The sequence below is a fragment of the Euleptes europaea genome, chromosome 3 (genome assembly GCF_029931775.1).
Source record: "Euleptes europaea isolate rEulEur1 chromosome 3, rEulEur1.hap1, whole genome shotgun sequence".
NCBI classification, from domain to species: Eukaryota; Metazoa; Chordata; class Lepidosauria; order Squamata; family Sphaerodactylidae; genus Euleptes; species Euleptes europaea.
In genome coordinates, this window is record NC_079314.1 from 74,655,270 (window position 1) to 74,682,002 (window position 26,733).

A 26,733-nucleotide genomic window follows, 5' to 3' on the forward strand; every position below is an offset into this window, starting at 1 on the left:
ACCATGGAAAAGGCTACGCTCTTTAAAAATCATTTCTTTTTCTTCTTCTTTTCATCTGCTGCAATTTTTAATTTAACTTCCTCAACAGGAAGTGCTCCCAACTTCTTCTTCTTTGCCGTTTTCACCTTTTTCTTAATAGCCTCCAGATCAATTTTTGTTGCAGCAGAAACTACACAATAGGGAAAAATTACAGATTGTACTTCTAGGATGCAACAGATACAAACATTACATTCGGTCAACTAGTTTAAACATGATGCCAGGCATACTAAGAAAACAGATCAGCTTGGTGTTACTTTTCAACAGGTGGCTGATGCCTATGCCTGCAAGATTATCACACCAGACCCACATCCTTTCAGGCCACAGATCTGATGCACGAATGTTACAAGAATACTCAGCATGACATTTGAAACAGCCCTGTGCTAATCAAAATTAAATATTCTTGATAAATTCTAAGCAGCACAGCCATTTCAGATTTAGCCTAGTTTTATTTTCTTCCATAATACATGGGCATCCGAACGGAGATTATTAGCTGGCTTTCAAAGTGTCAATATGCTTAAGTATTTATTAGTTTGAGGACATCATGCAAGGCAATAATTAGAATGTCAGACTACCAGGAGAAAGATCTGGGTTCACGTTCCCATTCCACCATAAATATTGCTATGTGATCTTGGGCCACTCTCTCTCAGGATAAACCATCTTTTAGCGTTGCTATGGAAGTAAAATGGAAGAGGGGAGAAAGACCAGGAATGTCACCTTGATGGAGGGCTGGATAAAAATCCAACTTGGATGGAGGGCTGGATAAAAATCCAACTTAATGAAATTGTCTGAATTAATGTTTTGCATATTTTTTTGTGAGGGCAGGATTTATTAGTACTAGAATCCTGTCCTGTAATTTACAAAAGCTCCAATCAAGGAAACTGAACATTTCAGTATTTGTACTTTTTTAAAAGGAGTAATCCATTCCTTTGTGATTAAAATGAAATTTTATTTTAAAAAATTCCTTTTTGTCATTCTGAACTTCTGAATGACTCTTTATGAGCTATATAAATCACTTGCTTCACTTTTCTCTGCTCTGTTTTCCAAGAGTGATTAGAAAGCCAGTGTAATGTAGTGGCTGGAGTGGCTGGCTAGGATCTGAGAGACCCATGTTCCAATCCCCACACTGCTACAAAACTCACTGGGTGACCCTAGGCCAGTCACATTATCATCCAGGGTCACCCAGAGTTGTTGTGAGGTTGCAATGGGGAAGGAACAGACCTGAATATTGCCTTTAACTCCTTGAACGAAGGATGAGAGAGCCAATATTTACAGCCTCTCAACACAAGAGCCCAAAGTGTTAATTCATGCCACAGATAGCAAGCCAAAATACTTTCCCCTCAACCAGCAGCTCTGTATACTAAAACCAGAAGAAGAAGAAAAACTATCACTGAAACAAATTACCAGAGGTTGTAAAAGTTAATGGAAATCAATCTTACCCTTCTTTGGTTTTATAACTGGCTTTTCCTTAGGTGGAATAAAAGCTTTGTTTCTTTCTTCTTGTCTCCTACTAATTGCTTCTGCTTGTTTTGCCTAAGTTTTTAAAAAAAAACGCCCAAAATTTCATATAGTTAACACTCAAAATTACCAGTAGATACGAATTTTAAAATTACTTGGGGAGAAGTCAGAGATCTTACCTTTATCTCCTCTACTCTCTTACGCTTCTTTTGACTTTCTTTCAAGAAGTATTCACCACTTGCCAGCTCTTTATCAATCTGCAAAAATCATGATTAAAGATGTTTCATGCTGAGAAATACTGCACTGGAAACACCAGAAAAAACAACTAGAAGGCAAACATCATAATTCATGGATCTTTGAACACTATCAGCCAGAACCAATTCAACACATGGCAATCAACAATGTGAATTAAATAAACCATTTGTGTTCAACAGGTAATGGGGAAGTTGCACTTTTAATAAATAACAGCAAAACACTACAACCATGTACATATTGTTTTGAAAATGTATTCTAAAAATTTGACACCTATTTTCGCTTCCTCGAGAACAGAAAGGTTTGTAAACATCAGTAAGACCTGTATGACACAGAGGCATAAACTACTCAAGAAATATCAAAGACACCATTAGTAGTGCTGTTATCGAGGGAAAATAGCTAAGACATACCTTAAATTAAACCAATTTTTATAATAACAAAAGGTAAGACTTCTGACCAGGCAACATCTTAGGAAAGGTTAGTTTTAAAAATAGTGTGACACTGCAGAATCATGACACTTGATATGTGCTAGGAAATAGACTCCCAGCTTTCCAGTACTTTCTCATATGGCATTCTGATTAAAACAAATGGTGGGGACTATTTCTCCATGGAGACATTTGATAGCACAATTATTTTAACTCTCACCCATGTTTAGGAATGCAATCGGTAGCCATGTTAATTTGCAGCAGCAGAAAAGAGCAGTAGAAAAGAGTCCAGTAGCACCTTAAAGACTAACAAAATGTCTGGCAGGGTATGAGCTTTCGTGAGTCACAGCTCACTTCTTCAGATACTTTTGAAGAAGTGAGCTGTGACTCATGAAAGCTCATACCCTGCCAGAAATTTACTACTACTACTGCCCATGTTTAGGAAGACATTCATCTTTTTGGTCATAATAACATCTACTTTTAAATAAATATGCTGTCTCTTAAAAATTTGGCTTCCCTTTGAAGGTATTCGCTTTATACACCTCCAAATAACTAATGAACAATAAATTTATTTCAAACCTCTTTTATTCTGTGCAATACTAAGGAATTTTCACACACCTGACTCTCTGGTTGTGGAGGTGGGAAGGGAGTATATTCTTTCTTCACAGTTTTTTTCTTTGGTTCCTTCCGTTTGTTCAAATTCTTGTGTTTGAATTTAGGCAAAAACCGGTCCCAGCTCTGCTTTCTTAATTCTGGATCTTTTAGCAACTCCCTCTTAATCATCAGCGTCTTCAGCCACATGAAAATACCAACGATTCAGTCAGATCATATCATCCCCTTAAACGCCCATCAACTCAAGACAGGGAAATCAGAAGACTTCGAGGAATACTGTAAGATTACTTCACTTCATTATAGTATATACTGCCAGAGGTTATCACAACCTCTTAAGGTGACCAAAGCATCAAATTATTAAACATAACAATGCTTTGGAATATTTTCAATACAACTAGTTATGTGCCAAAAAGCAGAGAGAAAAAACCCCAATTTTTCCTGTTATTTGAATTCTGCTTCCAAGCTGATCTTCTATCAAAACAAATCATTACAAGAAAATTGTTTAAAAGAGTAAGCAGTGGCACATCTGATGAAATTATAAGGCTAAAAGTAAAGAGATGCCAAATTAAGTCTTAAGAGAAATATCTTGTAGCATAAAAAAAACCTGGACTCACCTTGATGTTATATATAGGGTGAATATTCTTCATTGTATCCAGAACAACTTTTCTAACCTAAATGTAACACAAGACAATTTATTCCTGATGACAGTTGAATAGCAATTTCTAAACCTCATTTTAAAGCCTCCTGAACAAGACGGTGGTTCAAAACTATCAAGTAGAATCAACCATTAATTTGGAACAAGCAAGAACTGATCCCATAGGCTGACACAATCAGCTGTGCATGTGGAAGTACTGATGCCAAAGCAAACTGATTGGCACTCTTTCCCTAAGTGGCATGCTACACATTTGCTCAGGTCAGCAGTCCCAAACTTGGTTGAGCCCAAGGGCATTTTTGGAATTTTGAAGACAGATAAAGCTTGAAAGTATGAGAAAAATAATTACAAACAGGGCAAATTAGTATTACAACTTGGCTGAATTTCCAAAAAGGGCTCTCTTCCGAAAAAGAGATCTTACCTCTTTTAAGCCACCATAAGGACCAAGAGCTGATACAGTGTTCCCTTGAACCATAATGTAACAGTTTGTTAAGAGTTCCAGAGCCTACATCAGAACAAGATATAGTAGACAATTAATCTTATAATTCTTGAAGCTGAGGGCTTGAGGATTATTAAATTTATAAGATGCCCACCTTGAGAGTAGAACCATTGGGACCAATAAGCCTTTGTCTTCTTTTTATAAACCTATCCCTGTTTCTCACCAGGGTGCCTATTTTAATGATGTCACATGCAGTGTCATCTTCAAGAATACGTATAGCCTGAGTGGAAAAATCAGACAGAATCAATTTAAACCAGCTGGAAATATAGGCAGGAATATTACTGAAATCATTTTCTTAGCAGTAAGAAACTATTCTGAAAATTATATTCTAAATCAAATTAGTCTACCAGTACACTTTCATTATTGTTTTTAAGGAAACATGAATGTGTTTCTGATCTTCCTTAATCTATAGATAAGACTTCAAACAAAACAGAAAAAACAAGAAAATAAAATTCAAGCAATTTAAGAGGGCACAGCATAGTATAAACGTTGACTTATAACTGCACAAACCTGTTCAAATGGAACACTTCTTGCTAAAAGCTTTATTAAATCTCTGGCTCTGATGATTATATATGGGTCGAAGGTCTTCTTTGTTGTGCTGACAGTCATGCTTCCTTCAATTAAATCTAAAGCTGCATTTATATGCTGTAACAAGCGAGAAAGAGAATGAGAGAAATAGTGCACAATTAATGGTTTACACAGAAATCAGAACAGTTTCTGAACAGCCAGAAACCATTATGTGCTAGATATTTTTGACAACATGAACATAAGAAAAGCCATGCTGGATCAGAGCAAGGTCCATTAAGTCCAGCAGTCTCTTCACCCAGTGGCCAACCAGGTGCCTCTAGGAAGCCCACAAACAAGACAACTGCAGCAGCATTATCCTGCATTATCAGAATAGACCTTGAATACTGAAGCAATTAAATTACAATAAAGTTTATGGCAATAACTTCAGGAGTTGCAAGCTGAAATAGACAGCCAGCGTGGTATAGTGGTTAAGGTGTCAGAATAGGATCTGGGAAACCTAGGTTTGAATCCCCACTCTGCCATGGAAGCTTGTTGAGTGCTCTGGGCCAGTCACCCACTCTCAGCCTCAACTCTGACAAGTATTTGGATGGGAGACCTCTTAAACAATAGATTTAGAATCATGCTGCTATACATTTATGAATCAAGGAGCTTCTAAGGAAGGGAGGAAAGGATGGGAGACATCCAGGGAATATCAGAGGCGGGACGCAGAGGCAAGCAATGGTAAACCACCTCTGAATGTCTATTACCTTGAAAACCCCACGGGGTGGCCATAAGTCAGTTGCTTTACACATGGCGCTTTTGTCAGCACTTTAAACACACACACACAGAAATAACTTTAAAATTAATAGTATCCTTGCCAAATACCCATTCAACCTGCAAATACAACCACTAACTTCACACAGACATTACAGCAGGATGTTTCCATCAAACAATGCAGGATGATTAAGCTCAAAGCTACCTGGGTACTGAAGGAAACACTATGATATGAAAATAGTGATGTTTAAAAATGCATTATTACAAACACATCTGTCTATTTCCATTTACAGAAGTGGAGATTGATGTATAGTTTTAGAATTCTCTTCCAAGCTACATACCAACTACATCATATTTCATCTTTTCCTCAGCAATCTAAAAATTTTAACCCTATACTTTGTGAATCTCCAGAGGTATTCTTACATGTTCATTCAATGTTTTCTGGACCAACGGCCAACATTCTTTCAAGTAAGCTTCTCTGTATTTTGGGAAGAGTGTGGCAAAGCTGCTTTCTTCCAGAAGTCCTTTAGGATTATCTTCTCTTGTGAAGGGTGGCTCTTTCCATCCATCAGGAACAGTGAGAAGCTCAGATTCATCTACTGTTAAGAGCACACAGATTTTAAAAATACTTGAACACTATTCCCTACTTAAACAAAAAAAGAAAAGGGAGGGAGTTAAGAGACAGAAATCTGCCATAATTACTGCTCTGAATACTGAGATTCAATGTGAGAAAAGGACTGTGCTTCTAGAAGCACACATTAACACAAATTCAGTACAAGACAGCATGTTGTAGCATCATCAGAGATAATTTCCAATATATTCAGTCAGTAAATTGTCCTTTGAAGAGGTCTCCCCCATATTGTTCCTGTCACCCACCCTCTTCCTTCTTCCGCCTTCCTCTGTCATACCTGGTATGTGCCAGCAAACTGAATGCATACATGTACCCTCTTTGTTTGTCCCCTTGGACAAAACAAAAGCAAAAGCAAAAGCCTCTTTCAGAACACTTACTCTTGTTGCCTTTCTTTCCTTCCAAGAAAGAAAACTGGCAGAAGCTACAGAGGCAACCTTCTCAGCCATGACAAGGAATGGTTGACAGTGAGCCAATTGTTCTGTTTCAGCCTAATCACCTCACAAGTAGGGTAACCAACCTCCCCGTGGGTCCAAGAACTTCCCGAGATTTAGAACTGATGTGCAAAGCACATAGATCGGTTCCCTTGGCGAAAATAGCAGCTTCATGGTATGAGCGTGTGTGTGTGTGGGGGGGGGAGGGGCTCTATGGCATCACATCCCTGCTGAGCTCCCTCCCCTCTCCCCAGGCTCCGTCCCAAAATCTCCAGAAGTTTGTCAACTGTGGGCTATTATTCACGGGGCTATTGCAAGGATAAAAACGGGAAGGGTGAACCGCACGTGCAACCCTGAACTCCTTAGAAAAACGGAGTAATGCAAAATAACAGGCAGGCAGACTCAAATTGAGCATTACGAGGCTGCAGATAGGGGGGGGGAAACGCCCTACCTTTCCTAGCTTTCTTGTTGAGGAGGGTCTTGAGCCCCTTGCCAAGCTCAGCCTCCTCGAGATCCGCCATGCCGCTCTCTTCACCCCGACCAAGAACCTCCCCTCTAAGCGATGCCCCGGAAACGCCTCTGCGACACTCCGGCACGCAAAGCGCTCTGGGAAATGTAGTCTTCTAGTTACGGTTAAGATTTGCTGTAATGCCGCGGTCGGGCTGGAGAGGGGAAGCTGTCCCCGCAGCCAGACTTCCGGTTGAAACCGAAAGGCGCCGCCCGCCTTGTTTCTCTATTGGCGAGGCGTGACGACGCTCTGTCTTTTGACATCTCTATACCAATTTAGACCGGAAGCGTTACTGAATACTGCAACTGTTGTCTATGATACGATGGGGGGGGTTGTTGTTGTGTAAAGGTGCATTGTGGGCTGTGTAGTTCCCTGAATAGAAAACTAACTGCTTGACATGTGGTTCTTTATGTGTTGATGCGGTGGTCGCAACCTAGTGTAGATCTGTTGGGGGCTCTAAATATTCTTCATTTCAGAGGAGATTTAGGGGAGTTTTTGTTTTGTCTTTAAATGCAGACGATAGTGGCCGATTTCACAACGCGGGGAGGTGCTTGGCTCTTTCTACCACCCAGTGGGATTCAGTCCCCCTTAAAAATTCTGTTATGAATGTGGGTTTTATTTACAGGATCAAGTTAATTCATGCCATTGTATTCCCCATTACTATGTATGGGTGTGAAAGTTGGACAATGAAGAAAAAAGTTGATTCCTTTGAAATGTGGTGTTGGAGGACAGTTTTACACATACCGTAGACTGCTAAAAAGACAAATCAGTGGGTTCTAGATCAAATCAAGCCTGAGCTTTTTTTAGAAGCTAAAATTACTAAACGGGCTATTGTATTATCGAAGGCTTTCACGGTCAGAGTTCATTGGTTCTTGTAGGTTATCCGGGCTGTGTGACCGTGATCTTGGTATTTTCTTTCCTGACGTTTCGCCTGCCACAGCTGCTGGCGAAACGTCAGGAAAGAAAATACCAAGACCACGGTCACACAGCCCGGATAACCTACAAGAACCAAGGGGCTATTGTATTTTGGTCACATCATCAGATGACACTAACTCACTGGGAAAGCCAATAATGCTAGGAAAAGCTGAAGGCAGCAGGAAAAGAGGAAGACCCAATATGAGATGGATTGACTCTATAAAGGAAGCAATGGCCCTTAGTCTGCAAGACCTCAGTCTGTTGATGTAATATTTATTTTTTTACTTATTTTATACCCCACCTTTCTTCCCAATGGGGACTCAGAGTGGCATTTTATCCTCACAACCACCCTGTAAGGTAGGTTAGGCTGAGAGTGTATGACTGACTCAAGGTCACCCAGCAAGCTTCCATGGCAGAGTGGGGATTCAAACCAGGTACACCCAGATTCTAGTCCAACCACTACACAGCACTGTACCAAAAGTCTTCCTTGTCCTTTTGTTTGCTGTTGAAGGGCTAAGAAAATACTTGCTTGTGCACATGCATACCCAGTCACATTCAGAGGTGGACTCTGCTTCTGAAGCTTCCCTGAATTCTGAGAGGCTCCTTTTGGGAAAGGGTGCAATATACTTAGTGAAATCCTAAACAGAATTATACCATTCTATCAGTTGCCCAACTATATGAACGGAGCTGACCATATACTGAAGTTTTACTTATTAATTTAAACGATTGTAAGCAACCATAATTGTTTACCTAAAATGGTTTAAAATATATGATCACACAATAAAACAATGACAGCGGCCTAAGCACCTCTAATCTGGAGAACTGGGTTCAGCACCCCGGTTCTCCACATGAAGCCCGCAGGGTGACCTTGGGCCAGTCACAGTTCTTTCAGAATTCTGTCCGCCCATGCAGAAGCAGGCAATGGCAAACCACCTCCGAATGCCTCTTGCCTTGAAACCCCTACGGGGTCGCCATAAGTCAGCTGTGACTTGACAGCACACTCGCACACATACACACACGCACAAGTAAAGTCCAGCAAGTAATCATCAGCCAAACATCAACTAATCAAAAGAAATTACAATATTATTGAGATTGGGGCGAAAGAGACGAAGCAATTTTCCCGAAGTCTTGACAAAAATAAAAGTTTTTGCCTGGTGCTAGATAAGCTGCCAGAGGCAGGGAGTTCCCCAGCCAACGTGCCAGCACTGAGATGGTTCTGTTTCTAATAGCCAACCACTTTGCCTCTGATAGTGGTCCAAGATGCAGGGCCAGTTCCAAATTTCATTGCTAAGGCTGCCAACTCCGCTTTTCTTTCTCTGGGACTTTGGGACATTTCCCTTGCCACACAGGAACACCCCTCCACTGTCTTACTTTATTTTTTGGGAGGGATCTTTAGAAGTTCTTCCTAAAACCCCTACTCTCAACCTATGGATCACTGAAACAGACAATGTACTAGAAGTTAAAGTGATTTTGGTATCCTGGGACTTGCAGCTTTACAGAAAAATGAAATGGAGAAGATGGGAATATTTGTGTCTTTAGCTATGTGATAGATAATTTATTTACGGCCCTTAGCCAGATAAAAGAAGATAAAACACGAAACATGGACTAATAAATTCTTACGCGCAAAGAATTACAGTCTGATGCTTATAACATTTAAAAAGAAAATTACAACCAAGACACATCTGTCAATTGTGCTAAAAGGCTGTTCTATGGCGTGGGATTTTCATTGCTGCCATGCAAAATTTCGCAACCTGAAGAGTGATTGAGGGATTATCCCCTTGTAGGAGCATCTCAATCCTTTCTCCTGCCCTGTCAGGTCCCATTCTCGATAAGAGGGGCTCAATAAACTTCGAACGGGGTAATGTATAAAAATTGCAGTTCAGGAGAGCATGTTCAATAGTTTCTAAGGCCCCTGATTTGCAGGGGCAAAATCTCTCCTCCCAGGGTATCTTCTTAAATTTCCCCTCTAGCATAGCAGAAGGTAAGGCTGCACATCTGGCCAGGGTAAAGGCCCTTCTATAATTATTTATCTCTAAATAGTGAAGATAGGCTGCTGGTGCTAGGATGTATTTAGAATGGAGGGGTGCCATGAATAGAGGCGCCCTTGCTAAATCTGCTTGTCTCTCTATGTCTTTAATCCTTTGGGATATAATTAACTTAGCTTGTTCCTACCCTAACTGAAGTAGTGCTAGGGTTGTAAAACCCAAGTTATTTAATTTGTCTTCTATGGCTATCACCCATTTTGACCTAAAGGTGTCACAAAGGATCAGTGGAAGAAGGCCCTTAGGGTTGAAGTTAATTTTTAGCCAAAGATAAATCGAGGACAGGACAATCCTTGCCTCCATCTTCACCATACCAGTTTCTAAACCACTGGTTCCCAACCGGGGGTCCATGGACCCCCAGGGGTCCGCGAGAATTAAATTAAGGTCCACGAAACAAAGTTATAAACCCATAATAAATTAATATTTTCAATTAAAAGTTCTCTATTAAGTGCTGCTGGAATATAATGTGCTCCTTTGTTCTGGAGGAAATTGATTATTAATCAAGCTGATCTTTCCCCCACATTGGCTACATGGGTATTATGGGCCAACTTGGAACCAGATGCCTGGATTGTCGTTCCAAGATATTTATATTGGGTTACCTGTTCCAGCATGTGGCCATTAATGCTCCACCTCCTATATTTAGGACGTCTACCAAAGGCCATGACTTTTGTTTTACGTAGTTAATCATCAAGCATTCCTTCTCGCAAAACGTTGCCACTCTCATAAGCGCCCTCCTTAGACCTACTGGGGTTCTTGAAAAAATTACCTCATCATCGGCGTAGAGCAGTATATGAATATGCCTGTCCGCCAGTTTAGGTTTAGCTATGTGCGTTTTGTGTGTATGTGTGTGTGGGGGGGGGGGAGCAGAGGCCTGTGGCTCAAACGTTGGAACTTATTGATTTTGGTATCCTGGGATCTGCTTTAGAGAAAATGAAATGGAGAAGATGGGAATATTTCTGTCTTTAACCTTTTTTGGGGGGGCTCTGTTCACCTTTACATGGGGTAGGAGAGAAGATAAAGCTAGTTCCCCAAAAGTGGAGTGTTTCTGCTTTCTTGGACCCCTCTTCAACCAACAAATGCTCCCATATTTTCAGGCCAGGGTTTTTGAAAAGCCTTTGTTTACTCTAGATTGTGAGATACATTTGGCGATTTGTACTGAGTATAGAGTTTTGTGAGTGGTTTAGTTGTATAGATTTAGGGGTGGTGTTTGGGGAGGGTGGATCAGGAATCTCAGCAGGGATGTGATATTCTGTGATGTCATGCCCGGATCAAGTGTTAGCTCCTACAACTCCCCTTTCCTGTGAGGTCTCTTCCTAGAGTTGCTAACCTCCAGGTAGGACCTGGAGATTTCCTGGAATTACAGCTGATCTCCAGATGACAGAGTTCCCCTGGAGAAAGTGGCTGCTTTAGAGGGTGGACTCTATGGCATTATATCCTGCAGAGGTTCCTCCCCAAGCCCTGCCCTCCCCAGCCTCCACTCCCAAATCTGCAGGAATTTCCCTTCACTTCCTCTTAGAAATTCAAATTTTACATTAAAATGTCCTTCATATCACTTTCCCCTCACCTTTCTCTCTCTCCCCTTACTGTCAGGTTCTCCAGCCAGCCTGGGCAATTCCCAAAAAGCCACTCGCTCAGACAGCCAAGTCAGAAGCAGGTAAACTTTATTGTAGAAGCAACAGGTCAAGCTAAGGCAACTTGCAGTTTCAAAGCTACTAATGACGGGCAAGACTACAAGGCATAACTTAAAGCATGGTTACATGATTACATCACAGCTGAAGGTTTAAACGGCCTGGGAAACAGATAGATAATGAGGCATGGGAGGAAGGAGGGAGACAGGAGCCTAAACACGGCATTGCTCGCTAGCTACTCAAGGTCGGAGCAAAGGGAGGGGGAAGGAACAAGGAGTGGGAATCTCAGAGCAAAGAAACATCAAAGTAAACATGCGAACACTGGCCTAACTCATGTCAGGAGCCTGATCGCTTATACGGGCCAGCCCAAGCATGGCTAGGCAAAGGACTCAGAAGACATTCAGTGAAGAACCAAAAGGGAACCAAAAGGCAAACGAAAGGTAATCTCTGACACTTACATCATTTGTAGGCTTCTGTATGCCATACTATGTTCTGTACGTTCTGTATGCCATACTAACCCTTTGCTCCTAGATATTTGTGCTGGTATAACTGGTTGCCCTTCACATGTTCCAGTCAACCTAAAAAAAAGTCTCATAATTCATTTCATGTTTTTTTTCTCAGTGTTAAGGAGAAAAATCCACTTTAAAAACATGTATATGGATGTCAGCCAACTGCAGTCCCATCCTTCTCTCAATTCCCAACTGGTCTTTGGCCTTCAGCATATTTTCAAGCATACAGTCCACTCTCTGAAGCTGCCATTTCCTACAGAGAAACTGATCTCTGTGGTCTACAGTTGGAATTCTGGGAGAACTCCAGGTCCCACCCTAAGGTTGGGAACCATAGTTGAAGCTAACGGTTATGAAAGGCAGCCCCACATAGTGCATTTTACAGGCCAAGCATTACACAGTGTCTACCATTGTAACATTTTCCTTTCTTGAAACTCAGTAATAGAGAGATTAATCGGTCAGAGATTCTACAGCAAATGCAGAGTCTTGTTAGTGTGTTTCCCTTCTGTATACTACTTTGCTATCCAGGTTATTATATATTCCTGAGAAATTTACATTTCTCTTCCTGTTATGAACTTTATGATTATTTCACACATAGCCAGTTTGTTGGAAATGGGCTGTTTAATGTACCAGATGATCACATTGCTTTTGTAGGTTATATTGTCCTTTAAAATGTGATTACTTGGGGCACCACGAGACTCCTTTCTTGCACGATTCGTTTATGTGAGCTATACAGATTATCTTCTCCATTACAATTTCCTAGTGTCCAATGAATCATATAGAAGCTTTCATATCCTTGTAATTGTGAAAAGGTTACAACTCCAGTATATTAGATTCAACTCTAACCTGGAGGGCTTTGAAAGAACACACATGAATATTCAATTTGGTCTCTGAAGTACAAAATCTGCTGATCCTGCTGATGGTTTGGTGGCGAGTTCTTGTATGCATACCAAGCAGTTTTTCAGTCTTCTTTTATTTGCAGGCAGAATAGGAAGACTTCCTGAACTCTGTTACAAAGCCTATCAGCAACATTCAGCTCTTTAAAATGATTAGTCTCTTCTGTGACAATGCGTACTGCAAACAAGTGTTCAGCAATCAACTTGAGGGGAAAGTATAACATTCTCTTATTATTAAAATTAGTGATGTATTAGTTGATTAATCAGTTCAGTTAATCAATTGACTATCCTTTGTTTGATCAAAAAAGCTACTTACAATTAACTGGGCAGATTTCTAAGAATAAAATGTCATAGGGACCTTTTTAGAAGAGACCTTTCCCCTTTTTTCACACACCAGAACATACTTTTTCTACAGCAGCAGCTGCAGTCACAGAGATGCATAATCTACAAATAAAGTATGCATTCTTTCTTCAGACATTGCTTTAGACACATAGAAATCTATGGGAATTTTATCAAGAAATACTGTTCCTCATGTGTGGGTAGGGTTGCCAGAATCCTCTTTGCCACCAGTGGGAGGTTTTTGGGTGGAGCCTGAGGAGGGCGAGGTTTGTGGAGGGGAGGTACTTCAATACCATAGAGCCCAATTGCCAAAGCGGCCATTTTCTCCAGGTGAACTGATCTCTATCGGCTGGAGGTTGGCAACCCTAATCCTGTCCCATGCACAATGATTTTTCCCTTTGAAATGACAGTTTTTCCTAAAGAGAAGGAAATGGGAAGAGGGGGTACTTGGAGAGGGGCAGGTGCCATTCTCTGATACTTCGGGAAAAGACATACTAGCTTATTTTCTGGGAGGTATTCCAAGATCACTCTGGTGCCATTTACACAAATTCCAGATGGCATCACTGTTTAGAGCTCCATGTCTACCTTTGATTGTTGGAAAGTGAATCCCTTGACTGTTGGCAAGATGCCCCGTGGGGCACTTACTAATAAGCCACGCCCACGCTGCTCTTTCATTGGTTAAGCTGCATATGGTTTGCCATTGCCTTCCTCTGCAGAGCCTTCCTTGGTGGTCTCCCTTCCCAGTACTGACACTGCTTAGCTTCCGAAAGCTGACGAGATCAGACTATACCATGCTGCCTTCTGTCCCTGTTTCTCTTACTCATCAAAATGAAAGTTAAAAGTAATCTGCTACAGTTTTGACTCCAATCCCTTCTTGATACCCTCTGCTCCGATTCCGACTATGAGCAAGGATGAAAGTGAGCCTAGCAAAAGCTGGGGATGAGTGACTGGGTGAACAGTGGGGTTCACAAGCAGCTGGCAGTAGCACTGATACTCGTCTGCCTGCAGGTGGAGGCTGCCTCAGACAGCAGAGCAATGAGGAGAGCAGCATTACTCTCAGGATGGCAAGTAGTGGCACTTGCTGCTGCAATTCCCAGCTGCCAGCCTCCTAGGATGGTAGTCAGAAAGGAGACGTTATGTGGCTCAGGAGATAGGGTTGCCAGGTCCCTCTTTGCCACCGGCGGGAGGTTTTGGGAGCAGAGCCTTAGGAGTATCAATCCTAAAAAACATAAATGTGAAGTTGCTGATCTTCTAACTAAGATATGCAACTTGTCCCTAGGATCAGCCTGTGTACTGGAGGACTGGAGACTGGTCAATGTAACTCCTATTTTTTTAAAAAGGATCCAGAGGGACCCAGGAAATTACAGTTTAATGTCTGTTCCAGGTAAACTGATGGAAAGCATTATAGGGTTGCCAGCTCTGGGTTGGGAAATAACGAGATTTTGGGGGTGGAGCCTGAGAAGGGTGGGGTTTGGGGAGGGGAGGGACTTCAATGGGGTATAATGCCAGCCCTTGAAAGTCTTGATAGTTTTAAATAGTGAAACCCATTAAAAATTTGCAAGGCAAGTATGCAGCCTATCCTATGCCTGCTTACTCAGAAATAAGTAAGTGTGTTTAGGAGTGAAGCATTAACTATTAAAGGCAAATCTGCAATGTGTCAAGAGAAGACTAAACTAAGAGAAAAGCGATTCCACCTAAACATTAGGAAGAACTTCCTGACGGTGAGGGCTGTTCGATGGTGGAATGCACTGACTCGGAGGGTGGTGGAGTCCCCGTCTTTGGAGGTCTTTAAGCAGAGGCTGGATGGTCATCTGTCGGGAGTGCTTTGATTGTGGGATCCTGCATGGTGGGGGGAGGGTTGGGGTCACTGGGAATGGTGGGGGGGAGGTAGTTGTTAATTTCCTGCATTGGGCAGGGAGTTGGACTAGATGACCCTTGTGGTCTCTTCCAACTCTATGATTCTATGATTCTAAACTGGGAATAATTCTTCCTTGGAAATCCAAAGTACAGCATTGTGTGTATGTGTGTGTTAACTGCCGTCAAATCAGTTCCGACTAATGGTGACCCTATGAATCAGTGCCCTCCAAATTGACCTATCTTTGACAGCCTTGCTCAGATATTGCAAATTGAGGGCTGTGGCTTCCTTCATTGAGTCAATCCATCTCATGTTGGGTCTTTCTCTTTTCCTGCTGCCCTCAGCTATTCCTAGCATGACTGACTTTTCCAGTGACTCTTGTATTCTCATAATGTGACCAAAATACGATAGCCTCAGCTTAACCATTTTAGGTTCTAAGGTCAGTTCAGGCCTGATTTGTTTTTTTGGCAGTCCACGGTATCCATAACACTCCTCCAACCCCACATTTCAAAGGAATCTACTTTCTTCCTATCAGCTTTCTTCAATGTCCAGCTTTTCACACTAGCATTAAACTGGTGCAAATAGGAAATGATCCAACTGTCCTCTGCCAGGTAATGTCTGGAGTGGAAGATAAAGAGGCAAAAGCAGAAATCTTTTCTCAACATCCTCTATGTTTAGAGGGCTTTTTTCTACCACTAGGTGGCAGTCATTGTTCAATTCAATTTATTGATGCTGGGCTAAACATTTGTTGTTATCTTCTAATTCGAGCTTTAAGTAATTGGAGTATTTTGTAGAAAGGAATTGTTAGGCTAGATTTACAGGACAAAGCCACTGCAACTCAAGCCTCTTACTCATGAAAAATAGAGTTAAATAAGGTAATCAGCTACAGTACAATCCTGGACTCTTTTAACCAGTTCTAAATCTTTCGTGGCTGCAGTACTGTAATTGAATTTCCCAACTACTGGAGTATCTACACGATCAATAAAAATGTATGTTGATTTAAATGAAACATTCAGTCACAGACAAACCACTAGCTGAACAAGATAATAGACAATGTGTACTGTCCAAAAGATGTCACTTTAAAATGCATTTATTGTCACCTCTCCCATATCTGTACTTCTGCCTTTTTGAGGACTGGAGTCATATAACCACAGGAAAAACTTCTGTTGCAACAGATTCCCAAGGAGACCAAATGTCTGAGATGGGCCGATCCTAAACCTGAAACGGTCCTTATGCCACTAAATGCATAAATGAACCTGCAATCACTGTACCTTTTGTCCTGGTGTTTTTCTGGCCTTTGCGCTCAGACTCATTTTAGATAACTCTGGTTTGGGAAATTCCTGGAGATCTGGGGAAGGGGAGGGAGCTCAGTGGGATGCAATGTGATACATTCTGCCCTCCAAAGCTTCCATTTCCTGCAGAGAGATTGAACTCTATAGTCTGGTGATCAGTTGTAGTACTGGGAGAACTCCAGGCCCAATAGGGTTGCCAGGTCCCTCTTTGCCACTGGTGAGAGGTTTTTGGGGAGGAGCCTGAGGAGGGTGGGGTTTGGGGAGGGGAGGGAGGGACCTCAATGCCATAGAGTCCAATTGCCAAAGCGGCCATTTTCTCCAGGTGAACTGATCTCTATCGGCTGGAGATCAGTTGTAACAGCAGGATATCTCCTGCTAATACCTGGAGGTTGGCAACCCTAAGGCCCAAGTTGGAGCTTGGTGACCCTAGGAGAGAGTAGGACTCTAATACTACCCTGCATCTAGCTGGGGAGGATGGTGAGTGAGAGTACCAGTGGAGGAACAGGGCACAAAACGCTGCAGTTGCACCCTGGTATGGTCCTTCTGTGCTTTTAAAGGTAATAGACGCTATCTCTTCTAACCTTTAAAATAACTTACTTTTCCAATAAGCTAAGCAGTGGCTTGCTAGGAAACTGTCATAGCTCAGTAAACTTCCCAGGGCCTTTGAGGTAGACTAGGTTGAAGTATTTCATAGATATTTCTATCTCATTCTTTACAGTCCCTGAGATTGAATCATAGAATATAGATTGGATAGCCTTTGTAATGGTACTGTGCAATGCAGTGATGCTTCCAGGCAGGAGACAAGCCCGGGTAGTTTCAGGATCTTTAGTATAGTAACTGATAGCGTTCTGAAAGAGATTACTACTGGTACTATTGACATTTCTGTTGTTGATATTTTATAGTTTTAATTGCTGTTTTTTATTAATTGATTATATTGTTTTATAAGGCACTGCAAGAGTAATCTTACAAAGAGTGGGGGATAAAAGTATTTTAAATCAATAAAATTTTGTGTGGAGGAACTAACTCAAAAAAAGCAAAACACCAGCAATTTTCAGCAACAATCCCTCCCCCCGCCCCTGTAACTAAAATATAGACTTGTGACTGTTTGGATTGAATAGCTTGATGGATAAACTGTTCGTGATTTCTAAATAGTTATTATTTAGTCATTATTCTGCAACTTTATCAACAGAACTCCAAAAGAGAAGTTTGACCAAGCTGTGTGTTTTACAGTAGGTAAGAGAAAGGAAAAAGCATTTGTTTTGCCAAGAGTTTCCTATTTTGCCCCCTTTTTTCTGTTAGATATTATATGGGTTCAGCAGCTGCACAACAGACAGAAGTTCAATAAGTGCAGATTACTGAGATGCCTGTGATGTAAAACTTCACCTATTAGATTTCTGCTTGTCATGCAGCATGTACAGGAGCCCCAGATACATCTACCTAAAAACTTCATGGCTTTTTGAGGGAAAAGTGGAAGCTATTGGTGAAGGAGGATCCCCAAAGCCAAACTCACTATGCATCTTTGCGATTAATCCAATTCAAAAGGCAGGAAATAATTTGTAATTTAAAATATATTTTGCAATGTTCAAACGGCCAGCTTCACTACTGGTTGAATACATTTGGCAGCTGGAGCTCATTCCGACTTCAGTGAGCCAAGTAAATAACAGCTGTTAATTAAACAGAGGACAGATTTGAAGTCTCTGTGTTCTCTTCTTCTAAGTAGCCAGTGGGTCACCTCTTCAAAGGACTGGGGCACCAAATTACATCTGTCAGACTGTTTATTAAACCTTTTAGAAGTCCTTTTTCTGTCACTTCTTCTGTCTGCTGCTACATCAACATTACCAACTTCTCTGTAGATATACATAGCCTAAATTAGTAGATAACATTTTAAAATAACTTATCTTAGAGAAAACGTGGTGATAAGGAAATATCGTTTACACCTTTTGTAACTTTAGAAATGCTAGGTAAAGTATGTTGCATATACACACTTACAAAGGGAGTCAGTTTGGCATCAGGCCAACGAACATGTGACATTAGAGATCCATGTTTTTCCTCTCCCTGAGGCATAAGCACCCTGGAGGATAGGATTGCCAATCTCTAGGTGGTGGCTGAAGATCTCCTGCTACTGAAACTGATCTCCAGGCAACAGAGATCAGTTCACCTAGAGAAAATGGCTGCTTTGGAAGGTGAACTTTATGGCATTATACCCCGATGAAGTCCCTCCTCTCCTCAAACTCCACCCTCCCCAGGCTCCACCCCCAAAATCTCCAGGTGTTCCCCAACTCAGAGCTGGCAACCCTACTGGAGGAATATTTTGATCAAGAAAACCATGGGGAATGTATCTCATCCCCAGTGTATATAGCACCAGCTTTGGCAGGTAGATTCTGTATCATGGCCAGCAGTATACCATAAAAATGAGCAGCCATACATTCTGTTCTTGTGTTGAAGGGGCAAAACAGAAAGGGGAAGAAAAACCACAATCCAAACTGGAGATTTTGGGGTGGAGCCGAGAAGGGTGGGGTTTGGGGAGGGGAGGGACTTCCAAGGTGTATAATGCCATAGAGTCCACCTTCCAAAACGGCTATTTTCGCCAGGTAAACTGATTTATGTTGCTGGAGATCAGTTGTATTAATGGGATATCTCCAGCCACCACCTGGAGTTTAGACAATCTCAGATAACACAATCACCTGTGCTGAACACTATGTAGTTACAATAACAACAGCACGTTGTTACTGCATGTAATATTGTTCTAGAGGCTTTTTGCCCTTTATACAACAAGAAGATCAACTGAAGAAGCTTTTCTCTGTGCAAAACGATTACCAATCTAGAGGTATCGTCTTGGATTGTTTTCGGTGGACTATTTCTGCAATTCGCTATTATAAATTTCATGGATTTATTCGGCTGGGCTACCAGCGTCTTGATTATTGGAAACTGAAAGGAAAAAGGACTTCCTCACTACTGTTTTCACTCACTTTGGACTTTATTCTGTAGCTCCCAGTGGGGACAAATCAACTTTATTTTGTCTCCCAGTGGGGACAAATCAAGAAGTGTATGTGTTTTCTGAACTTGGTGATATTAGATTTATTTGACTGTATTTTGTTTATTTTATATAGAAGTTCTGGTATACTTCTGCAGAAACAGTGTATTAGTAAATGTTCTTTCCCAAGTGAGCCCACGTGCTGTTGTTATTGTAACCACCTGGAGTTTGGCAACCCTAACTATTAGGACAAAATTTTCAAGCATATAGAAGGACAAGCCCTGCTGAATAAAAACCATTTTCTCTATCATATGGAGATCAGTTGTAATTCTGAGATCTCTCCAGGCTCCACCAGGAGGCTGGCAACTAGGGTTGCTAGGTCCCCACTCACCTTCGGCGGGAGGTTTCTATTCAGTTGTGTGTGTGCATGCGTGCCGATGCAGCACTTCTGGTTGTAAATCAGAAGTGCCGCCTGGCGCACGGGGCTGCAGCGGGCGCCCCGCTCGCCCCGGGGAGGCTGGTGTGCGGGCCTGCAGTGGGCGGCCTGCTCTCTCTGGGGAGGGAGGGAGAAGAGAGGCTTCCCGGCTGGCACGGGGGCCTGCGCATGCACGATTGCCCGCCGACCCTCAGCTGGTCAGCGAGCAGAGGGGCACTTTACTGGGGGTTTGCCCGCCACCAGCAGGCACCTGGCAGCCCTATTGGCAACCCTAGGCCCCTCATGGAGGTTGGTAACACTCAGCTAGGGTCAGATACCCTGTGTGGAAATAATGAAGGTTTTGTTTGTGACCATCCTTCCTGTTTATGTTTTTAATTGTTGTTATATTTGTGTGTTTTTTAATTATGTTTTTAAACGGGGCACCGACTCACCTACCGAAGAGCCCAAGGTTGCTCGGCTGGGCCGTGGAGGGCGCTGGGCGGGCCTGTCCCCCCCCCCGCTCCAGGACGGTTGCCGGCACCGGGGAGCCCGGGGGGCTTCTGGCTGAGCCGGGTTCCTCCGCGGCATCACGGGCAGCAGCGGCAGGAATCGGGGCATTGGACCTGACGCCCGGGTCGCGTGCCGGCAGGTTATTGGCTGGGAGCTGGTTCAAACGAGCCAATCAGGCTCGGGGTCCCAAGGGGGGGCTGGCCTCCTCATAGCCGGACCTGATGTTCACTCAGGTCCGGCTTCCCAGCATTTAAGGAGGCCTCGCTCTGGGCAACTCACAGTTGGCCTCTGATTGTCCCTGTGTTTTTTAATTATGTTTTTAAACTGTTTGCTGCCTTGAGGGCCTAAATTGTGTAGAAAGGCATCATTAAAATGTTGTAAACATGGACTTTACTTGTGTAGACAGTACAATGTACAAGGGTACTTGTGTAAAATTGCAATAGCTGCTTTAAGGAAAAGGATATTCCTGTTTTGGAACATACCTAGTTCAGTAGCAGAGTTTCTTCCCCCTGTATTGCACTGATCATGCAAGTTCACACAAGTTGCTACCTGTTCAAATTGATGATAAATAAGGTAATTAATTGGCCCTGCTTTCTCATAACTGATCCGATAGACTGCCCTGTCCCATCTTTTCATATCCAGACATCATTTGGCCTAGAGTATATCAAGCCATTCCTTGGCGCAACTAAGGCTTACATAAATAAAATTTCAGGTAACTTTCTAAAAAAAAGTTAGTGTTAATGTTAAAATTAGCAGAATATGCAGTAATGGCAAGTAATCTTATTTTAGAGAAGAATGCACTAGATGTTAATTCAATTTTTTTTAGTGGTATTGTTAAAAAATATTAGCAACATAGAGAAAGCTAACAAGTAAGAAACTAACAGCCCATTCCTGAGGTAGGGGGCTAAAATTGGTCTGGAGGCGGCGGAAAAGAGGCACTGGTCTGGAGGTGGCAGGAAAGTGCCTCACAGAAAAGAGGCACACTTACACTGGTGGTAGGGGGCAGTTCTATGGGCACCTGGGCGCCACTGAGCTGCATGCTGCTCCTTCGATGCCTCAGTTTCTCCGGAACCTAAATCCTGGAAGAGAAATGCGGCGCCAGCGGGGAGGGGGCGTTCCCGGGGGCGGGGCTGATGGTCGTCAGCTTCCAAAGCCCCTCCAGCCCGGGAATGCTCCCTTGACCAACAGTGTTGCTGGGCCAGGTTTTTCCTGGAGCAACATTGCTGTTTTCTGTGGGAGGGAAAAGCCCCATTCTCTTTTTTTAAAGCTTTTTTAAGCCTTGCGGCAGCTGGGACACTGTCCCCGGCCGCCGCAAGGCTCATGAATGAGTTGTAAGGGGACTATATATTAAGAGGGTAGAAACTTGGCATAATAAAATCTTTTAAGTAGGATAGAAAAATAATTGTGGTGATTTTATCAAAACTTTTATGTACACCCAGAACCTCTGTTGTATTGATTTGTATTGTTTTTTTTCCACTTTTCTGTATAAATACATAAATTTATCTATTTCCTATTCTGTTTCTATTTTTTATTAAAATGAAATAAAATTCTTATTTAAAAATATTCAGTAACTTTCAGACATTTTGTTTCCCCCAACATAGCCATGGACTCATGACCTCTCTGAAAAGCTGTGCTCTACACAGCCTTATATTCTGTTGAGGGTAGTTTTAATTTCATTATGGGAGGATCTCTGATACAACCAAAGAAATGCTGAAGGAAGGGTTGTGCCAGCAAGTCACCTTCTGACAAGTGCAGGAGACACCTCGTTTCTTATTATGCTGACAAATACTTTCTCCAGCCTTTTCCTTGCACGAGACCCCTTCCCTTCAGTGGCCCTTGTGCAGTAAGGTGAATGGAAAACATACCTTTTTATTAGGCCAAGCCTTTGATTTATTCCAGCTTAGACCTAGGGTATCTGGCAAGAGAAAAACACAGCTCCATTAGCAGCGCAGTGCAGCACATTCAGTGGTTTCTTAAAGACCAGATCAGAACGCTGGAAACCACAAAAACAGACATTAAAATAAGTGGACTTCCTGCTAAGTTACCAGACAGAGAAGGCATCTTACAAAGCGCACTGCAGAATGCAGCCTGGCATTTTCTCAGGCTTACAGAATAGGAGATCCGGTCCCAATAAAGCCACATGCTCCACAACACAGCTGTTGTCAGCGAGCATAGCTGTAACCTGAGATAGCAAAGGATAAAGAATAATCAACAGGTGGTATTTACAGCTTGTTGGATAATCACTTGAACTTCTGTTGCCTTTCAGGCTGTGAAGCTCCACTGCAATCTCAAATCCAAATCCTGAAAAGTATTTAAAGTGAGTACTTACAGTTAAGCTGGTGAGTACTCCCTGTTAAGTCAATGGAATATTTCACATACTTAGTAAAAGGGGATAATTGTGTTTAGAATGTCTTAGTGGCAGGGCATGTGCTTTGCATGGATAACATCCTAGTTTCAGTCCTGGACATGTCCATATAAACGTATGTGTGTTAAGTGCCATCAAGTTGCTTTTGACTTATGGCGATCCTATGAATTAACAACCTCCAAAACATCCTATTGTCAACAGCCTTGCTCAGGTCTTGCAAACTGAAGGCTGTGGCTTCCTTGATTAAGTCAATCCATCTCAAGGTGGGTCCTCTTTTCCTGATGACTTCAGCTTTTCGTAGCATTATTGTCTTTTCCATTGAGTCTTGTCTTCTCACATTGTGATCAAAGTACAATAGCCTTAGTTTGGTCATTTTAGCTTCTAGGGAGAGAGCTCAGGATTGATTTGATGTAGAACCCACTTATTTGTCTTTTTGGCTGTCCATGGTGTTGCCACATGCGCTGCCTGACCTCCCGCCCTGGTCTTGGCAACTACCTCAGAGACTCACTGTACTGTCTAAGCGTTAATAGCCCGCTGCTCTGGGCTAGCGCTCCACTGCGTTACCAGGACAAGAGACCGGGTCACCCCTGCAGAACCAGCCAAAGGGAAGCCATGATCCTGATTGTCTCCTGATCCAAAGGGAAGCCATAACACCGAAGCTAGAGCATCACGTCGTCCTCTCTAGCCGTTCCCCCCCCCCAGTATCCTGTGAGAAAAACATCCACCGCAATCTGCATTAACAACTAGGAAGAACTCCTCTGCCGCATCCCTGGAGTGTAGAGATTCACACCTTCCTGAGGTATTGTCGAACATGAGAAGATCGAGTCAAGCCATCCCGGAGATATGCAAATCATTGGTGCCAGCTTAGTTTACAAATTGTCACTCTGCCCGATCTCTGTAGCCGAAGTCTTTGATCCCTATTGTTTTAGATAGGAGCCATCTGGGGAATCTCAACCCCACCCCACCCCCACATAAGGGTATATTTCGCCCTCCCCGACAAGGCATAGTGGTTCTGTCCTACCTCTCCCTCCTTTTACCATGTGTGTTGAGTTTTGCGGAGCTCCACACCCCTCCTCCTCCGGTGACTGGCTGGCTCAAGGCTCCTGTATATCCCTCTCCCATCCCCCGCTATATTTTATTTTGTACCTATAAACCACGGATTTTGGACATCTCCACTTCTAGATCGGTAATGTGTTACCCAATCAACGACATCCTCTCACTTGGAAAACGTCTCTAGTCCTTTTTATTCTTAGTTTCTTGTATGTATGTATTTGCAACACTGAATGAATGAATATATAAACACTTTTAATCTGGAAATCCTTGGTCTGTTGTTATTCTGAGATTCACTGAAAACAACCCTGGTATACATTGGGTGATTCCGCTATATAAATAAATTAGTGCTGCTGCTCATGCTAATTTCCCCAATTAAAGAGCAGTTTCAGTAACAAATTACTGGTGGAGAATGTGGGCATCCCTGCACGTGTGAATGCAACACGAAGTTGACACGCGTGTATTCCGTGGGCAGACGTAAGGGAAAGTTTAGGTGATTCTCTGAATTTTGACTGAAAGAGTCACCCGAACAAAATTGTCACACTAAAAGAACAGAGTGCGTGTGTGAACTGTGTGTGTGGCTCTAGCAGAGCGCTATCTAGTGGGTTGGCTTTACCCCTTTTTCATTCTTTGGCAGCGCGATTAAGACGCCCGGCGGAGGCCAGTCTGTAAGCCGAGTCAATGCATATGTGGGTCGCATTTGCCTAATCCTGGGAACCACCTCTCGATCTGTCAGCAGGTCGGGACTCCTTGTTTGAACGGCTGTCTGGGTTGGGACTGTCATTGTAGGAATGCACCTAGACACTTGCACGTTCTACACGCAGGCTGATATAAAACATCCCGTTCCCCTCTGTTCTGAAAACTCTCTGTAGGAGAACCTTTTGAGATTCTGGGTGTTTTAGCTGGTCAACTCTCTTCTTGAGATTCTCTGTGGTGTGCTTATTTTCTGGCCACTACCAGAGCTGAGAAACTGAGAAACCGAGTAACTGAAACTTACGATCCAGACGCGGATCATAGCCTGGGCGAGCTCAAGGCCCCCAAAGAGGAACCAGGAGCGGGAAGCACTGGTATCCCTAAAACTAGAAGCACCCGAACACCTGAAGCCAGGAGCTGCAAGCACTGGTTTGTCGGCAACTGAGTAACTGAGGGGATTGGCCCAGGAGCGAGGTGCACCGGTGTCCTAATCCAAGAGCAACCGAGATTTGGAAGCCGGGAGCGGGAAGCACCGGAATTTCCAATAGGGAACCCCAGAAGGGAGTGCTTCGCGCCCTTTGTGAAAAGGGTACGAAAGTCCCCTTTCATCCAAAATGTTCAGGAAGCTGGAGAGCCTCCCACGCTTAGAAAAATGGCTGGTAAAGAAAGGTGAATGCCCGTGGGAAGAAGGAAGCTTCCATACTGAAGATCCCATAGAAACCTTAAAGGAAGCCTTGCAAACCTTCTGTGAGAAGGACAAACCGTCCTCCTCAAAGAAAATGGCTGCTTCGGAAGGTGGAGTCTATGGTATTATACCCCATTGAATTTCCTCCCCTCCCCAGACCCTGGCCTCCACAGGTTCCACCCCAGGTTAAAAGCTTTGCTGTACTCTGTGAAACACCAGCTAATTTTCTTCTGAAATTCTCTTATATCTTCCAGTAACCACCATAAATTTGCAATATGATTGCTAGTGCCTCTTGCTTTTGTGAATCCAGCTAGAACATCTGGCATTTCTCATCCCATATATGGTAATAGTCTTTGTCGTAATATTTTGAGCATCACTTTGCTTGCATGAGAAATTAATGCAGTAGTCCAAGAGTTGCTGCAGTCTTCAACATCTCTTTTTTTGGCATTGAAATGTAAATTGAGCATTTCCAGTCTGTGAGCCATTGTTTTTTTTCCCGTATTTGTTGTTTTCTTGTTGTTAACAAGAAAATCTTTTTCTTGTTAAGATTTTGTGGACTCTGTTTCTGTGGCTTGAAATAGCTCTATTGATATCCCATCTTTTCCGCTTGATTCGTTTCTCCTTATTACTCTTAGTGCAGCTTCACATTCTGAAATAGCAGGGTTTTTTTTCCAAAAGATCCTTCTTGGAAGGAATCTGTCATCCTGTCATCTGTGTAATTCTTCTGTGTATTGATCCCATCTTTTCTTTATTTTGATCTGTTCATTTAACATATTTCCATGTTGATCTTTCAGCAGACCCAACCATGCTTTAAATTTCCCCTTGATTTCTTGGTTCTTGTGGAATAGATTTCTTGTTCTTCCTTTTTTGTTGTTCTTTTCTATTTCTTTACGCTGCTTATTAAAACAGTTCTCTTTGTCTCTATGTGCAAGTCAGGAACACTGCATTTAGACTTCAGGTTCTACTTCTGTCACCTTTTACTTTTGCTTCTCATCTATCTTTAGCAATTTTAAGAGTTTTATCCATCATCCATTGAGGCTTTTCATTTCTTTTGACTACAGGAATAGTCTTTGCACATTTTTCATTGATCATATCTCTAGTTTCTACTCATAGTTCTTCCAGTTCCCATTCACTTGCAAATCTGTTCTGTACATGGTCTTTAAACTCTTCAGGAATGTTGTTTAGGTTGTATTTTGGCACTATGAATGTTTTGGTGTTTTTCTTCAGCTTTATTCTAATTGTTGATATTAACAATTCATTGTCTGTACCACAATCAGCTCCTGGTCTTGTTTTAGCAGAGAGAATAGAGCTTCTCCATCTTCTGCTTTTGCTTATGTAATCTATTTGAGTTCTGTATTGGCCATCCAGTGATGTCCACCTATATAATTGTCATCCAAATATATGTATATATAAGAAATATGACAAATTTATATGCTAATAGATATTCAAATTGTCTTACAAAAACATACAACTAATCAATAAAGAATTGAAAATATGCAGCAGTTTACCATTATTTATCCACTAGAGAAAACAGGACATAAAATATAAAGTTATTGAAATGAAAAAAACTGAATCAGGAAGTCAGAGAAGGGGATGGGAAGATAGACCTTCAGGACTTACGTTGACCTTAGCAGTTAACATCTATTGCCCATAGTTTTCACATTATATGAAGCACTATAAAATATGAATAGCCCCCAACTTTCAGTACTAGCATATTCTGCAATAATTTTAGTCTAAGAGGTTGATGGGTTTAAAAACATATTTATTGTTTCCCTTGATTTAA

The 26,733-nt window shown here is 42.2% G+C and overlaps 1 protein-coding gene across 1 annotated transcript; it reads right to left on the minus strand.

The window, feature by feature from the left end:
- KRR1 (KRR1 small subunit processome component homolog) lies at nucleotides 1-24,356 on the minus strand. The gene is made up of 10 exons (XM_056846514.1): nucleotides 24,189-24,356; nucleotides 5,639-5,851; nucleotides 4,445-4,579; nucleotides 4,029-4,154; nucleotides 3,857-3,940; nucleotides 3,398-3,454; nucleotides 2,790-2,960; nucleotides 1,674-1,751; nucleotides 1,476-1,569; nucleotides 1-169 (listed from the first exon to the last, which is right to left on the minus strand). Exons 1-10 carry the CDS (start codon nucleotides 24,354-24,356, stop codon nucleotides 30-32), a joined length of 1,266 nt encoding a protein of 421 aa, XP_056702492.1. The 3' UTR covers nucleotides 1-29.
- Nucleotides 24,357-26,733: the final 2,377 nt, after the last annotated feature.

Excerpts from the sequence above, each read along its gene's own strand:
- KRR1 (XM_056846514.1), bottom strand. The coding sequence starts at position 24,356 with ATGACAGTCCCAACCCAGACAGCCGTTCAAACAAGGAGTCCCGACCTG. Across the intron at positions 5,852-24,188 it reads TGCCAAAGAATGAAAAAGGG|TGTTCAAGTATTTTTAAAAT; the intron begins GTAAAGCCAACC and ends AGTAGGGAATAG. Across the intron at positions 170-1,475 it reads AGTTATAAAACCAAAGAAGG|TTTCTGCTGCAACAAAAATT; the intron begins GTAAGATTGATT and ends CCTATTGTGTAG.